The 17488-nt window shown below is 35.8% G+C and overlaps 1 protein-coding gene across 2 annotated transcripts in view; it reads right to left on the reverse strand.

Moving 5' to 3' along the window:
* Positions 1–226: 226 nt before the first annotated feature.
* SPATA6 (spermatogenesis associated 6) overlaps positions 227–17488 on the reverse strand; it is a 73340-nt gene continuing 56078 nt past the window's right edge. For both annotated transcript variants that reach the window (XM_004678981.2, XM_004678979.2), the window contains exons 12-13: positions 5137–5228; positions 227–436 (exon numbers count right to left, since the gene is read on the reverse strand). In XM_004678981.2, coding sequence (XP_004679038.1) covers positions 256–436; positions 5137–5228 — 273 coding nt within the window. In that variant the 3' untranslated portion in view covers positions 227–255. The remainder of the gene's footprint in view (positions 437–5136; positions 5229–17488) is intronic.

Consider the following 17488-nt stretch of genomic DNA (forward strand, 5'->3'; position numbering starts at 1 on the left):
GCAACAGAGAAGTCTTCTCATAACCAGAGTGGAAATTGTGATGTGTTGCTGAGCTTTCACTTTGGAACATACCACTCATTTGTGATTAAAAATCTTTCCTATGACAATTTACCACTTAAAGTTATGAATGTAAATTTATCTACTATGCCAATTAGAACCACCTGTTTGTCTTTAAAAAAAAAATACAAATTTTGACCACATCAAATATTTTCATTGAGAAGACACAGACATTCATACAGTTTATTGTGGATGGTATCAGAAGCTTTCCTGTGTATGAGAAACAGAACTACAGGCCTTTTTGTACAAGTTCCTGTATAGCTTGTCCATGCTGTTCTCAAAGATGGGTCGATGGGATTTTCCTTTATAAGAGGCTGCCCTGTTGGACCAATATTCGCCATCATCCAAATGGAGAGTACCATGTGGCCGGTGAAATGAGCTATTAAAAAGGATATAAAAATACAAAACAAGAGTTAAATTAGTGATCAACCACATAAATCCTGTGCTGCTTAGTTTGAGGGTATGTGACACTGTTTGGGATATGCAAAATAAGATATGAGCAGGTCTGTGTTTTCAAAGAGTAATAGTGTTGGCATGAAACTGAAAGGAAAATTGTGTGTGACAGATAAGTGTTAAAATGGAATTCAGAGGAGAGAGCTGAAAAAACAAAGCACTATTGGTAAGGGATGGCCAGAATGGGAATGGCCTGTAGAACTGAAAGTGAATTCCAGCTCACCCTTTTATAAGCCACTGGATCTTAGACAACTGCTTAAATTGCTGGGTCTCAGCTTCCTTAACGGTAGCATTATCATTTCAAAAATCAAAGAGAATCAAGATAAAGTATATAGTATAATGCTTACCTTGCATACAGAAATTACTAAATAAAAGGCATGGATTTGTTGTTTATTTATCAATAACTCTTATAATATTCTGAGGCTGGGTGAAGGGAAGCCCACGGGGATTACAACTGGGATGGAAAGAGGCACAAAATGATGTAAAAAAAACTATTATATTATTTAAAAAACCCCAAAAAACCAAGAGTCTACCTTGTGTTTTTTAATGAGCTACTATTTTACCATATCTCTAGCATATTCATTCAAAGCATTTATTAACTCATACAACATTCTATACTACATCAGTGTTGTTCACAATAAAGTGGTATCTTCAAAGTCATTATCCTATTGTTATTTTTTTAAATGTAGTATATTTTTTGAAAACTCAGTCTTCTTGAACAGAGTACCCTCTACTTAATGATGACAATGCTATTAACAACAACAACAACAACAAAAAAAAACAGCAGAAAAAGAGCAGGGGCCAGGATAATATCTGAACACTGAGCAGTTTCAAACCCTAATTATATGGTGTAACTTATAAATTTATTTTTAAAGCTAGCATATAAACAGAGAAGAGATAGGTCTTAGGCAACTTAGTATGGACATGGAGACAAAGGGCATTAACTAGTTTCTTTGCTTAGAAAGGGAAAACTCACTTCACATCTTATTTTCTATGTCTGTATCCAATGAAGGCCAACACATTATATGTGTCTATGACCTAGATTTCTGTAAGTAGTATGCAGATGAAAGATCTCTATGAGGTAATACACATGGAAAAGAAGGTCAGAAGGAAAGATCGATGTGCTGCTTAAGGAATATTAGTTCTTAGAAATAACTGGGACGGTCATGAGAAGAAGAAGAAAAAAAAAAAACAGCCATTTGCTGTTTGTATTCAAAGCACCAGAGTTAAAAGAGAAGATGTATTTGGTAGACTTTAAAACTGTGACTAAGCATCTGAATAATCAGACATTTATTAAACAAGAGATGATTTTTTTCCCCCTAATACTCAACAGAAGTTTCTTTCAAGCAAAACTTCAATCAACAAAGACAAGACATGCAGAGCAGTAGCAGGGACATGACCTGCACCTCACAGGCAGTGGGTGACAGGATGCGCATGCACGTGACTGGATGGCGGGAAGCCAGGAGTTTTCAACCTCCTGTGAGTTCAGAATAGAAGACTGGGAGATGCCTGTTAGTCTCTAATAACATGGTATCTCTTAAAGCTACCATACAAACACAGAATGTCACCAGGCACATCAAAATTTACTGAATTTTTAGCAGCAGCTTTCAATTTTCATATGTATCAAAACATAGGAAGGGCTTGTCAAAACAGATTACTAAGCTTCACCTTCCTTAGTTACTGAATGAATACATCTGTGGTGCATACAAAGTTTTGGATTTCTAGCAAGTACAAGGAACTATACTTTAAGAAGCACCAAGAGTGTTGGTTTTCTTCAGAACAGCAACAACAAAAGCTTAGAGAAAAAGTTGCATGCTCATTTATCTTGCTTTATTATTAGCAGAAATACTATCTAAGTCTATTTAAGTCTATCCAAAATAGTTACTGACCGCTTGTTACAAGCTTCTTTCTTTCCCTGAATAAGAATGTGTAGAAATCAGCTCTGTAAGACAAATAACATCTCACGGCTTTCACTATTTGCTTTAAGAAGTGCTGCCTCTAATTCCACTGTTGATTCATTATCTGAAGATATTAAATATAGCAGTCATAAAATGAGTTAATTTAAATAATGTCTTAAGAATTTCAGCAATTCAACTGACAACTTTTAATAAAGGATCCAACTTTAATATTTGAACTATTTTTAAAACTGAGCTCCTAGTATACATCAGTTCCCTTGATGGACAGTCAAAAGCAAAGAAAAAATGAGTGCCTTCAAGGAGCACACTGTTAATAGAAGGAAACACACATACTTAATAAAATAGTCATCATTGTGAGATAAATAGGCCTAATTGAAATTACATAGAGGAGAGAAGTGACAGGATAAAGGAGAAAATGTCTAATATCTGTCGAGGTCATGAAGATATCTGGGAAGACGACAGAAAGTGAGCTTAGTCCCTAATGGGCACATAGTCACACGATGAACAGGAAGCCCTGTATTATTCCAGGCATTATCCTGTAACAGAACCACAGCAGGAAGCAGCCTGGAATATCATGAAATACAAAGGAGAAAGAATGAAGATGTGAAGTCAGAATTTTATCCTATTAGGAATGAGGAACCCACGATGGGAGAACACAGAAGCGGTTTCTACTATGAATGGGAGATAGAATTAAGATTACTCCAAGACCACCTTAACCTCAAGTCTTACTTTAAGGATATATCTGGGTAAAGAGGGCAAGTAGTCTTTATGTAAACATATAAGATCAGTACTTTAATAAACTGATATTTTAAGTCTTTTCTTCTAGTTCCCTTACTGTAGGTTAAATTCAATATCACTATCACCAAATAATATCTTTTCATTATGCCTTTACGATTTTCCTCTGTTTCTGGTATCAAGGACTATACATACATAAAAGTGACCTAAAGTATGAAACAGCCAGAATATTTCAGAGTGTTTTCATGTTACCCCATGTTAAATTAAAAAAGAACACACTTTTTATTCCTAAAACCCAGTATCACTAAAACCTAAACACATCTATGTACAATCTGAATATACCATGAGACACTACTTATTATGAATAAGTAACGATTTACATTAGGTGCTAAGAAATTTTTCCATGTCTCATCAAGTTAGCAGTCTGCCTTTCCAATACCCAGTTAACACTGGGAGTGCCTACTAGCCGTAACTTTCACTAAACTGAAAGTTACAGTTTAGTGTTTTACTTTCTTACAGTGAATTTAAAAATGGGTCTGTTAGTGTTGTTGGTCACCATTACTCTTATTGCCTAACATTGTTCCTTTGGGGAACTCTGAGGTGAACACTGGACATGTCCTATGTTAAGGTGAAGCTGCTTTCACCCTCCCTTCTCCTTTAGGGGCCAACTCCCATCTAAAAACACACCATCTCATGCCTGGTCTTTAATTAGAACTAATGCTTAATTGGGCTATTAATTTCTCACCTAGATTAGAATGATATGGATTAAGAACCATACATTGCAATGTTAGTCCATAAAATAGCAGTCCAGGTAACACAGCTTTAAGTAGGAACAATAAAGGGGGAAAAATCTTTCTTCTTCAAGGTATGCACTTTCTTGCACTTTTCCAGTTTGGACTCATCTGTAATACACTGTTTACCTGGATGAGAGGCCCAGGTTGACACTCGATTGGGAGATGATAATTTTGGGAATGGTTCTATGAAGAAGACCCCACACCTTTACAGAACATTTAGCCTAGCTTGCCAGGGTAAAGATCAGAGATTTGAGTCCACAGACCCCGGTAGCAGTGAACATGATTCATTATCTGGAGCTTTCTCCCTTATAACATTCTTACGGAAACTCAAGAAGGTGGAAACCAAGTAGCAATGAGAGGTATAATATGAAAGGAGGCAAGAACATTTAATTAGACAAACCCACAGTTTACATTCAGTTTTCACACTGTATTTTATGGCAATTGACATAGAACTTTCTCAAGGCTTCATGGGATTTGCTAGTATATGATTTTTAACAACATTATGAAATCTTAGACTAGAATTTATCTTTGCTATTAAAAATAAGACTTAGATGTAGTCTAAGACTATAGAAAACGTTATTTGGATTAAAATAAGCATGTCCTGAAATCAGCTCTAGATATGTGGATTTGCAGGGGAGCCTAATACTCTGTAAATATTCACCATTTAATAACTATTTGCTTTCATTAAAGAGTTTCAGTAGTACACTGAATTATTTTACTAGGATTTTAGTTAAAATTATATAATTATTAACAAATAAATAAGTTATTAATTTGATCTTAAAATCTCCAACAATTTAGCAGATTAAGAAGCAGGATTTTTATACCAATTCTGAGAAAGATCTTTTATAATGCTTTTCATACCCAGCAGTAACAAAGTTCATTCCTGAGGCCTCCCTGGTGGCCTAGGGGTTAAATCTCAGCACTACCACCTGAAAGGCCCACTGTGACAGCCTGAGTTCATCCCTGGCCAGAGAGCTGACCCCCATGGTGCAGCAAACATTTCCTGCCCTGTCTGCTGCTCCCCTCAGCAGTGTATTTCAGTAGCTCTGCCTGCTCTGTTCCCCACTCTGTTTCTGGTGAATTCTCACACACCCAAGCCACCCCTGCACCTTTGGCCTGCACCCCAGTTCTTCTACACAGGATAAATAACATCTGTAAAAACACAAAACCAAAATTCATACCTATATTCGGGGTCGCTGTCATAGGCAGAGTCTCTGTATAAAAGACCTCTTTTCAGTTCCAGTTCATCATCTTTATCTAGGTCTCTCTCATCCTTAAAAATGAAAATAGTTTTATTAATTCATTTGGTAATTTAAACAACCTTTATGTTTCTTTGAAAAATGTTCTCCCCTCCTCCATTCTAAGAAATTGAATTAAATACTTGGATTTCTTAAGAAAGAAAAAAGAGAGAATTTATTATTCTGTTCAATAAAACTAGTATAGTTTTATTATATTTTTGCTAATATTGTTTATTAAAGGCGAGACAACCAGTAGATGCTTCTTTAAACAACGAACAAAGGATAATGGATCTGTGTGAAGATATGTAAGAAGATGCATAGCATTATCTCATGCATTGTCATCAGAAATCCTAAACGATTATATTTGTACTTGAAGAGTAAGTATTTGGGTAAATTATGTAGATGCAAGGTATTCATTCCAACACATACCTATGGCTTGTATAAGAAATTACTTAGAATTACTACTCATAAGTCAAAATGCAGAAACAAGCCACATAAGATGAAGCTTTTTTTAAATCTAGAAAGAAACTTCAACATAAGAATAGTGGGCCTGTTTTAGTTTTTATTACTTTAAGTACTCATTCTTTTCCTTATAGAACTCTAGAACATTTCATAAATGAAAAGAAGGTAAATGATGCATTGAAAATTTTGCAGTATTTACTGCAGCTATAGAGATCTGAATAATTAAATTCAGGAAATAAAGTTATTTTTACTTAAATAGAATTCTGTACCCTGCAATGGCTGAGCCTACATTCTTTCCAAGTACATAGAGAATCATTGAAACTAACTATATGCTGGATCATCAGAAAATATTAACAAATTCCAGTGACTATGGAGTGCTTTTGCCTAGTTGAAAGAAATTAAGCTACTTGTTAACAACAACAACAAAATGAAAGAATAGTCAAGTGGGTAGAAATTAAGGAACACTGCTAAATTACAGTGGAGTCCATAAAGAAATCAAAATGAAAACTATAAATATTTTGAAGTGAATAGTAATGCACAACACAAAAATGATGTAGCTAATGCAGTGCTGAGAGAAATTTATATTCTTAAATATAGACAGTAGAGAAGACAAAGCAACAAATTAAGCCTCCGTTATGTTTATGTAATAAAAAGATTTGCCACAGATAAATTTAAAAAGCTCACAGATTATGCTTTAACAAGATCAATAAAATGAACAAACTTTTAGTCAAGATATCTGTAGAAAAAAGAAAACGCAAGTAATCAACCTCAGGACTGAAAGGCAGATACAGCAAAATATTCTATAGCTGTTAAAAAGCAAATAAAGATAGTGTGAAAATCTTTATGTTATTCAAATTGACAATATGGATTTTAAAAGAAATAATTTTTTATAAAACCAAACTCACCAAAATGACATAAGAAAAAAGAAATCTCAGTAGTTGTTATTAAAGAAATTAAATTCACTACTGAAATCTTTCCCACAAAGATAGGTTAATTTAAAACACTTTAGAAATAATCTTACATGGGCTCTTCCAGAATAATTGAGACTATTTTCCAAGTCATTTTTTATGAGACCAGCCAAAGCCTGAGGAAGAACTACAATCACTAATTTGGATGTAAGATAACAGTTAATATGTAATTATAAGGAGGCTACTGTCTCCAGGTCGCTGTGCAAAGATGTGTTTAGCACGTCAAGAACAAATAAGAGACAGGATTTTTTAAAAGATACAATTTACAATTGCATAAACACCAAATAGAGGAATGAATCTACTGAAAACACACAAGACTTCTAAAATGAAAATGGAAAAAACTAAAGATCTAAATTAACTGTGTCACAATTTTCAACAATCTGAAGACAATGTTGAAAAGGATGTCACAACTTCCATAATAAAGAATAGAATTACAGTAATCCCAGTTGAATTCCAGGCAGGTTTTTTGAAACTGGCAAGTTGCTCCTGGTAGGCAGATGGAAATACAAAGGATGAAGAAGAGCCACAGCAATCTGCAACCAAGTAAAACTGACCACCAGATATTAAGTCATTAAAAACCGACAGCAGGGCCCTCCTTGGTGGCGCAGCACTGAGAAGCTAAAGTCACTTCGCATGAGTTCGATCCCCGCCTGCCCCAGACCCGCCTGCCCCGGAGGTGACCACATGGCGTGGCAGACCTCTCCTGACCCGCCCGCTGCTCCCCTCAGCAGTGTACTTCATCCATCTGCTGTTCTGCTCCCCACTCTGTCTCTGGTGAATCCTCTCACCACCCCTGCACCTCTGGCCTGTACCCAGGTTCTGTATGCACAAATAAATAAATCTTAAAAAAAAAAAAAAAAAAAAGACAGCAATTGACAGTGTGTGGTAGTATCATGGAAAAAAAAAGACAATTAAATCAACAAAATAGAAGAAAACGTAGAGAGAGACCTATTATCTATATACAGCATCATTAAATAGAATAGAATCCAGGACTATCTTCATTTAAATGCAGTGGGTAAAAGAATGGCTGTTTAAACAAAGATGCTAGATTGTAATCATATGGGGGAAAACATGAACCCTAATCTAAATTTCCCACTATATATAAAAATCAAATCCTCATGCATGGTATATCTGTATGTGAAAGACAATATACAAAAGCCACAGATCAGTATATAGTCATAATATAAAACATGTCCATCAGAAAAAAATCCAGGAATGAAAAAAAGACCTTAAGAGATACATGGCACACAATGAATAAAGCTAACGTGTTTTTGAGAGAAGCACCTCAAATGCCAAAAGAACAAGTAATATGAAAATCACACTTAAGTATATGTTGAAAATAAAAGACAAAAATATCCTTAAAATAACCCAAGAGGGCCCTCCCTGGTAGCGCAGCGGGTTAAAGCACAGCACTAAGAAACTTAAGCCACTTCTGCATGAGTTCGATCATCCCCCCCCCCCAGATGACCACATGGCGCAGCAGACCTCTCCTGACCCGCCCGCTGCTCCCCTCAGCAGTGTACTTCATCAGTCTGCCTGTTCTGCTCCCCACTCTGTCTCTGATGAATCCCCTCACCCTCCACATCTCTGGCCTGTATCCCGGTTCTGAATAAATAAATAAATCTTAAAAAAAAAAAAAAAAAAAAAAAACCCAAGAGGGGAATTCCAGGAAGTTGCTTGTGACAGGTTGTGGTGGCAGAGTATTACTTCCCAAAGATATGCATGTTCTTACGATACAGCATCCAGAATTGGTGGACTTGTTACTTTGCACGGCTGTTAGGGGGCTTCGCAGATTTGATTAGGGGTGAGGCTCTTGTGAAGGGGAGATTGCTTTGGATTATCTGGGTGGAACCAATTTAATCAAATGAGTTCTTAAAAGCAGAGCAATTTTTCACTGCTGAGATCAGACCAAGGGGGTTAATCAAACTAAGATAAATATCAGGAGCTGCAACATGGCTCGCTTTGCAAACGGAGGAAAGTGGCCGCATGCCAAGGAATGTAGGTGGCTGCCAGAGGCTGGGAACTGGATCCTCTTCTGAAGCCTCCAAAAAGAAAACAGGCCTGCTGACACCTCGATTTTAGTGCAGAGTGGCCCATGTCAAACCTCCACTCTAGAAAAATATTAAGATAATCAATTTGAAACATTTTTGTTATGGTAACAATAAAAAGCAAACATACGGAAGCACAAATCCCCACACAAAAACACTCAGACATTGTTTTTCGTTTAGATGGAATAATTCATGATAGACCAATATTCTTATGGAAAGCTAGAAAAAATTACATTTTGAACTATAGAGAGGTGCAGAAAAGTGACTAGAGACACTACAATTTCAGAGGAAAAAAACAATTCAAAGTTGGATTGATGACACATGCTTCCATTTTTTCCTAAAATCATTGGCATACTCTGCGCAGGGGTTAAGAGGCTAAGACCAGGCTTGTGTCAGAACAAGGGACATTGATATGGAAGACAAACAACAAAAGTTTTGATGATTATGAAGAACAGAGTGATGACACTGGAGTTTGTCCCTCCACATAGGGAGGTTTTTCTCAATTCAATACTTAATGACTTATGAAGCTACAAGGGGCTGGGGAGTGTACAGTTAACCCCAAAACATCTGAAAAGCCAACTGGATATTCCCACAGTTTCATGGTGCTTAAGAGACAAAGATCTTCTAGCATTTGACTACACTAAAAAATATGATCTTGGTTCAGGCAAAGTTTATTTACAGGCTGGAGTACCCAGCAGAATATTTATGTGACCCACACCAGACTAAGGTAAAACTGAAGACTTGAAGGACAACTAAAATTTACTTGATAAAATTATGTCCTAAATTCTGAAGTTATGTCAGGTTGGGGGCAAACAAAATAATGCAAAATGACTGAAAATAAAAAGAAACACTTTACAATGAAATAGTATCCGAAACACAAATGTCTATTAGAAGAAAGACTTTGAGATAGCAGATGAAATTTGAAAGGTGTGAAAAGGAGAGAAATGACACTTAAATATTTGTAACCACATTTACCCAGAAGGCACCTGACTCCTGAGAATTTCTAGAACTGGTGTTGAATGAGAGAAACAAGCAGATATCTAGGTAAATATGTAGAGCTGGTATCACAAAAACAGAAACAAAAGGGAACTCAAATATGTGGTTATATAAAGAGGATAATGACTAGAAATAAAGAGTAAAAACGATAATAATCTATACCTATAAATCATATATAGTGTTTTAAACCAACATTACCCTAATTTTTGAAAAGTTGGGGTTTCCAAAAAATTTAGAATAACTTTAGAACTGAAAATTAAAGTCAAAATAAAAAATAGTGCATCAGTTTTATAGCCTACTGGTATTAGTAGAGTACAGATTAGTAAAATAGAACATAGATTCATAGGAAATACAAAAAGAGTGAAAACAAAATAAGACAAAGAGGAGTGCAGGAAACTTGTGGGAGAAAATAGTAATAACAACGTCATTAGATGCCCCAAAAGTGAGGAATACTGGAAGTCACAGAGCATATCTGGAAAGGTGATGATGGGCTAGAATGTCCCAATCTAATGTAAGACAGGAAGGTACAGATTCAAGAAGCGCAGTGCATCCAGGGCAGGGTTAATTTATAAGACCAAATATTTGAAAACCAAAGATAAAACATTAAAAGAAGCCAGAGATGAAATGCCTTCGAAGGCAAGGACAGTGCTTTTTAAGGAAGGACAGAAGTACTAAGATAACAGAGTGACATTTTCAAAGTGCAGGAAGAAAAATATCTGTCAATACTGACACCTCCAGCCAGTGAAGAAAAATTCTTTGCAGATTTAGTAGCTATGTCAGTAATTAAATTAAAATGACAAAAATGTCCATCAGCAGACCTGCACCAAAAAACTCCAGAGGGGAATTCTTTGGACAAATAGGGGTCAGTAAACCATTCTTGTGAAGGACCAGATAGTATGTATTCATCTTTGCAGGTTATGTAGTCTCAGTCATAGTTATATATCTCTGCTATTACAGCTTGAGAACCATAAATGGTGTATAAACAAATGAACATAAACATGGTTCAATAAAACTTTATGTAAAATAAAAAGGTCCAGAATTTTCCTGCAGGCCACAGTTTTCTGACTCTTGATATAAAAATGAAACACAAGAATGTCATGAATATAGTGGTCACCCTAAGAAATCACATATAAAGGAGTAAATACTGTATGATTCCACTTATGAAAGGTTAAAAACCCCACAAATCTAAACTATATTTTGGTAAATGCTAGAATAATGAGGAGTGTAGAGAATGAAAAGGGAAATAGCACTATCTCTGGGTTCACACATAGGTGTACATTGTGAAAACTCATTGTGTCATACAATTCAGGATTACATATAATCCTAAATGAAATGAAAAGTAAAATAAATGAAAAAACGTTAATGAATGTTCTACTGGAATAAAATATTTAAAAATACCTAAGATAGCAGTACTAAAATATCCTTGGAAACATCAACAAAATGAAGCAACAAGATGCATCCAAACCACAATGTGGACAAACCACAAGTAGGAGCAAGAGATGCTTTGGTAATAGCATCTGTGAAGGAGAAGTCAGGGGACAGAGTGTTATTCAAAGTCAGAATAACAGAGTATTCAATTAAAAGCTCATTTGGTCAGTTTAAGAATAATTGACATCTTCCAAAGTAATGAATACAAAGGGTTTGCAGTAAATTCTGAAGGGGTTGGAATAGTCTGGGATCCATTAACTCCCCAAACTAGCAGGCCCAAGTCATCTTCCAAGATAAAACTTTACATTGAGTAGAAACATCTGGGGAGAAACATCCAAATTGAGCATAGAAACAAAAGCAAAGGGAAAAAAATAAGGTCTATATAAAAGTTGGGAAGAAAAAGAAAGCCAGGAAATCTCAGAAACTGCTATATTTTGGAACAAGAAATAAAAACAAAGAAAAAGAGCTTGCAAACTGTAAATTTAGAAAAGCTAATCTAAAGCATCTGTCCCTTTTAAAAGTCAGGAAAAGATAATCTCACATAAAAAATAGTCATTGTAAATGAATTTATAGCATTAAAAGTTTTTAAAAAAGAGGGAAGTGGAATAATGCACACATAAGAACTCTCAACTAACGCATGCCAGAAAAGATACCATAAAGCAGTAACTAGTTTTTTGGTCAGAAACTTCATTATTGGCATCCTCATCATGTTCCCAAGAGTAAGTAACCTTACAAGCAAACAAGACAGAAACATTTTTCATGTAGTTCTGGAAGTTATACAACACTGTGATTTCTGTAATAGATTATTGTCTTTATGGGTCAGTCCATTCATGCATAGTGAGAAGAAAGCACACAGGCGTAAGAACACTAGTAGGCAAGAATCATTGGCAACCACTGAAGAGGCTATTCTACCCTAATTTTAAACAGAAAAGCAGAAAGTCCTAAAAATAATATATTTTAAGAAATCAGAAAAAAAATTAATATAAATGTAAAATTTCAAGTAAGAATAATGTCTGAAAGTAAAAGCAAATAAGAAATGTGAAAGCGAATGAACAATCACAATAGATAATGCCATAAGAGGAAATTTTTAAAAAGGAGAAAAATATCTTACGAGGTATGGGGACATGAAAAGAAATTTAGAATAGAAAGCACAGATCATATGCACCTAAGATCCAACATACATATAGTAGGCGTTCCTATAAAAAAGAAAGAAAAATAATTGAAAGTAAGATAATGTTCACTAAAATTTTATGAATACCCCCAACATAAATGTTGGGAAAAATCCATCTTGAATAATCACCATGATATATTCTTGCACTGTTTTCGCCCTTTAAAAATAAAGGGGAAATATAAGAGATGTGAATTTCATTTTCAAAGGAAAAAAAATAATTTCAAGCAAATTTTGACAGCAACACTTGTGTCAGAGAAAATCAAGTAACATATTTAAAATAAATAAAAGCCAGAGATTTTTATATGTAGCCAAACTAACTTTCAGACATAATGACAACAAAAAAGTAGTTATTTGTAATTCAGGAATAATCACCCAATGAACCTTTCCTTAGGAATCTACTAGAGAAAAGAGCTTTAGAAAAAGGAAATGAGTTAAACACTAACATAAAATAATGAACAGTCAATACCTACATGTAGAGCTAACTCTAAATGAAGGAAGAAATACACTGTTTTCAGTAATGATGTTTTGGTGATAGCTTCTATTTCTATCCTGAAAACTTTCTCTGACAAAGCAAGCTGGCACTTAACTTATATTGTCAGGTTATCTTCTCTGGTGCTCTTGAGAATTGAGACTCAGTGTTAAAAAAAGAAGATATACATAAGATATAAGGAGTTACATCAGCAGAATGATGGCAAAGTGAAGACACTGGATTTACCTCTTCCTTGTACTCATAACCAAAATCAAACCAAAACAAAGCCAACAACCGTTCAAAGGAATAGGATGCTTATTGCTGAGAAATTGACTGAGGGTACATGATCTCTGTGAATCTCCACCACACAAGACAGTCTGAACAATGTCTGGTGCCTTACTGCAACACATCCTTCCTATGTATTACCCCTTGCCAGTATCAGTGTCCTGGTCATGTAAACAGGTGCAAAGGCAGTTAGTAGTCTGTAAAAGAATAGACTCTAAAGATCCTGGCTGAAAACACAAGGATTATATTGAGTCTCTTGTAGGAGAGGTATCTGAACACTAGGATTATATTGAGTCTCTTGTAGGAGAGGTATAATGTGAATTCATTAAGAAAATTAAACTCTCCACTATCACCCATAAAAATTAAAAATGCTAAAGCAAAAGCACATGAAATAAGTCTCAATCCAACAAAAACGTGGAATATGCCAGATGAGAAGCTTAAGGTAATGGTTTTAACCATACTTGCTGAATTAGAAAAATAGGTTACATAAAACATGGACACAATAAAGACCAAGAAAAGACTGTTACAAACAGAACTAACAGATCTAAAAAATACTATAACCATATTATAAAATAGGCGGGTCTCACCACTAGAAAAATGACACGAGCTATGCAACCTCTGTCGTCAGACACGGTCCGGATGGAGGGGAATTGCTCTGAAAAATCAGATTTTCCACGCTAACTTATGTTATGACCTCCCTTTTTTGTATAACCATAATATCAAAATATTCTGAGCAACTTTCAGCTTACAATTGGACTGCCTCGGCCGCACAAGGCCTGCCTGCCCTGACAAGCAAGCACTGCACTAGGGTAAAAAAAATTCCCCTGAAGTCAAGTGACTTGACTACTGACTGATAAAATTAAAAGAGCTGTTTTTGCAAAGTCTCTCTCACTGCCGGATGGAGGATAACCCAAATCTTATCATTCTATTATCTCACCTAGCCTTCTATTTAGCTTTTTAAAGAATTACTCAAACTTCCTATTGTTTGGCCTTTAGATGTGGAAACTCATCCAGGTTGCCTGTTTTTAAACTAATCAAGTTTTCCACCTGCTACACCTTAAAGGAATCCACAAGTCTTCTGACTAGTTTTTCAGGATTCTACTATGTAGTCTTTAGATAAAAAAATCCACCTATGTCTCCTATTCAGAGATTTGATTAGCAAGGAATTTCCTCTTCTGTCTCCCAGGATGATTTAGGCAGAAAAACAAAACCCATTAAGTAATAGATAAGGTTTAAGGGACTTCTATCTTAGTTGATCTCCACTATCGTAATATTAGTCATAAACTTTGTGCACTTATGTACCTGTTTTTAACCTTGATTGATTTTGGAATGTTATATCTCAGCTAAAGGGCAATACGACTCTAAACTGTTCTTAGGAAAAACAAAGATGATTGCAATCTCTCAGCCCAGTTCGTGTGCTGATGTCATCCCACTGCTTGCTCCTAATGTATAAAATAAACCTCTGCTGAAGGCAGAGCAGGAAGACTTGCACCCAACTCTGACTCCCATGTCTTCCTCGCCCCCTTTCCCCTTTTTTCTCCCTTTCCCCCTTTTTTAGGAATCTCCACTCGCCGACGCCTTCCCACCTTAGGGTCCTGCCTGTCTTGCCTCCAGACACCTCAATAGTTGGAGCTGGTCTCCAACAGAAAAATGGAAATAATAGAGAGAATTAATGAAAATAAAGTTCCTATAGTGGAGAACATACTAAGAGAAAAAGAATTTTTGTAAAAATGACAACAGTATAGGAGCCCTTTGGGATAACCTACAGAGAAATAACATTCATATCATGGGGGTCTCAGGAGGAGACGGGAAAGAGAAAGGTCTAGAAACTTTAAAGAACTAACTGCTGAGAGCCATATCAATTTGGGAAATAAACCAGACATTCTAATCTCAGAGCCCAAAGTGTTGCAAACTAAATAACACCAACTAACACACTCCGTATTATTTCATTATTGTAATAAAACTGTTGAAAGCCAATGACCAGAACAGAATATTAAAGGCACTGAGAGAAAAGAGTAAGCTATCAAGTTTACACCTTTCAGATCATCTGCACTTTTATGTGAAAGGCACCTTCTTACAGGCAAGAAAGGGATGACAGGATATTTAAAGTACTCAAAGAAAAATATTTGCAGTCAATACACACATGGAAAAATGTTAAACATCACTTTTAACAATGGAAATGCAGGTAAAAACCACCATGAAATGCCAGGTTACACTGAGAATGCCACATACTGAAAAGACCCCCAACCCTCCCAACAAGTGCTAGAGAAGATACAATAAAAGAGAGACCACATTACACTGTTAGGGGAAGGTAAACTGGTACAACCATTTTGGAAACCAATCTGTATTAGCCTTAAGTAACAAAAAATGGAAATACCATATTACCCAGCAATCTGATCTTGAGCATTCAGCTGAACATGACACCATCAACTGCAAAAATTATGAGCCCAGAATGTTTTTTGTAGCATTACTTACAACAGGGAGGATATGGAAACAACGTACGTGCCTGCTTATAAAGAGAACTGAATCAAGAAGATGCGGTGCAGTCACACAAGGGAATGATATTTAGCTAGAAGACAAAATGTGGCCACTAACAGTGAAGTAGAAAGAGATTGAGGAATGATGTGTAGTAAAGCAGCAGAATAAGACAGACTCTGGGCCTCTACATAGTGGATGACTCGACAGTTAAAAGACTTATGCAAACTAGCAGATGCTAACAAGTGAGTAGAAGCTCCTAATATAGAGGGAAGGGGGAGAGACGAGGCCAGAGACATATAAAGGGCTGTGGACATAAGCAAAATATCAGGAGTTAAGTAATAAAATCAGTGACCCTAATTTTGATTTCGGGTCCTTAAAGTTTTTAAACACATTGTTTCTAGTCCTGCCCACTGAAACACTCTGAAGAACAATGTCCAAGCCAGTAGCATGAACATTACTAGTATGTGGGTTTAGGTCTGAAAATACGGTTTTCCACTTAAACAAGCCTGATTATTTTTAGCGAAATGGCCAACTTCATATCTGGGCAAGGAAATGTGCAAGATAAGGCTGGAAGTGTTAGGGCCGATCAGGCTCATAATAAATAACATTGGAGCCAACATGAAGGGCTTCCCATTAGCCAAAGTAAGGTTTATTTGAGCCTCAATATGAGTAACAGCAGAAGTGTATCAACACACATCGAATTTGTTCAAATCAGGAGTTTACAATGCCCTAAACACAAAAATAAGGAACACTAATTGTTCATTTTTGGAGGGCATTAAGGAACAAGTCTTTATTATGAAAACCACAAAATGGTAGAAATCATTTATTTTGCTTTTCAAATATGGCCACAGCCACTGACTAACCAAATAAATGAAGCAAAGCTTCTCTTTTTTCCAAGTACTTCAGCAAATAAATGAAGAATGGTTGAAATAGCACCATTTCTGAGGCTCATATTTAATACATGCTGCCCCTGGAATTGAGAGAGGGAGGGAGGGAGGAGAGGAGAATATGAAGCTTATATGCCTGAAGACACACAGTCCTCTTGAAAATAAAAATGCAGTCTGATTAAGCCTCTAGATCCCACCACCAATTTAAAGGAAATACTGCAGACAAAGGAAATTGTTTACACCTCAGGAATTTTATCAGTGAAATGATGTTTTATCAGAAATTCAATAGGCCAAATGATCCAGTTCATTCAATAAATAAAATGCAAGAGAAGAAAAAAAAAAAACAGTGGTGTAATAAAAGACAAATGGAGGAGAAGTCTAGGACTAATACAAAATGAAGAGGTCTATTTAAATTTTTAAAAAGAAAGAAATGCTGGAGGAGAAAAAAGAAATGCTGACTTGGGGAATAATATCATAAAAGGTATCAAAAGGCTACCTACACCGTAAAAAGGGCAGAAGAAAAAATTACAATGAAAATTAGAAAATGTTTTGAACAAAACAGGAGTGAAAGTATGACACTTAAACTTAGGAATCCAGCTATCCTAACCCATTGCTGAGAAGGAAATCTACTGCTGTTAGCACATGTATATGTTAAGAGGAAGCCTAAAAATTAATGATGCAAGCAGCCACCAAAAGTTTGTAAGAGCAAGAACAGTAAACTGATTCTAAAGAAAGGAGAAAGGAAATGATGCAGAGCAAACGACAATAATAATGTAGGAAAATGAACCACAGGCCTATAAAATCAACAGCTGGTTTTTCAGAGAAGAAAATAATAAACCTCAAATCCCTGTTGAGACTAACTTCTAAGTTGCTTATAATAGCCTCCATTTTATTACTAGCATAGATAGTGATTTAAAAATAAAAATAGCAAACATGTAGTTAAGATTTTCTATATGCCAGTGTCACTCTAAGCATGTTACAAATGCTAACTCTATTAACACTCACCAGAGACGTAGGAGGAAATGGCAGAAGAAATTTTGCAGCAGTTTGACTGTAGACAGAAACTTAATGAAACAGCACCTAGTGCCAGCGGCTGACAAGGA

Source organism: Condylura cristata, unplaced genomic scaffold (assembly GCF_000260355.1).
Source record: "Condylura cristata isolate star-nosed mole 26May11 unplaced genomic scaffold, ConCri1.0 scaffold00008, whole genome shotgun sequence".
In the NCBI taxonomy this organism is placed as follows: Eukaryota; Metazoa; Chordata; class Mammalia; order Eulipotyphla; family Talpidae; genus Condylura; species Condylura cristata.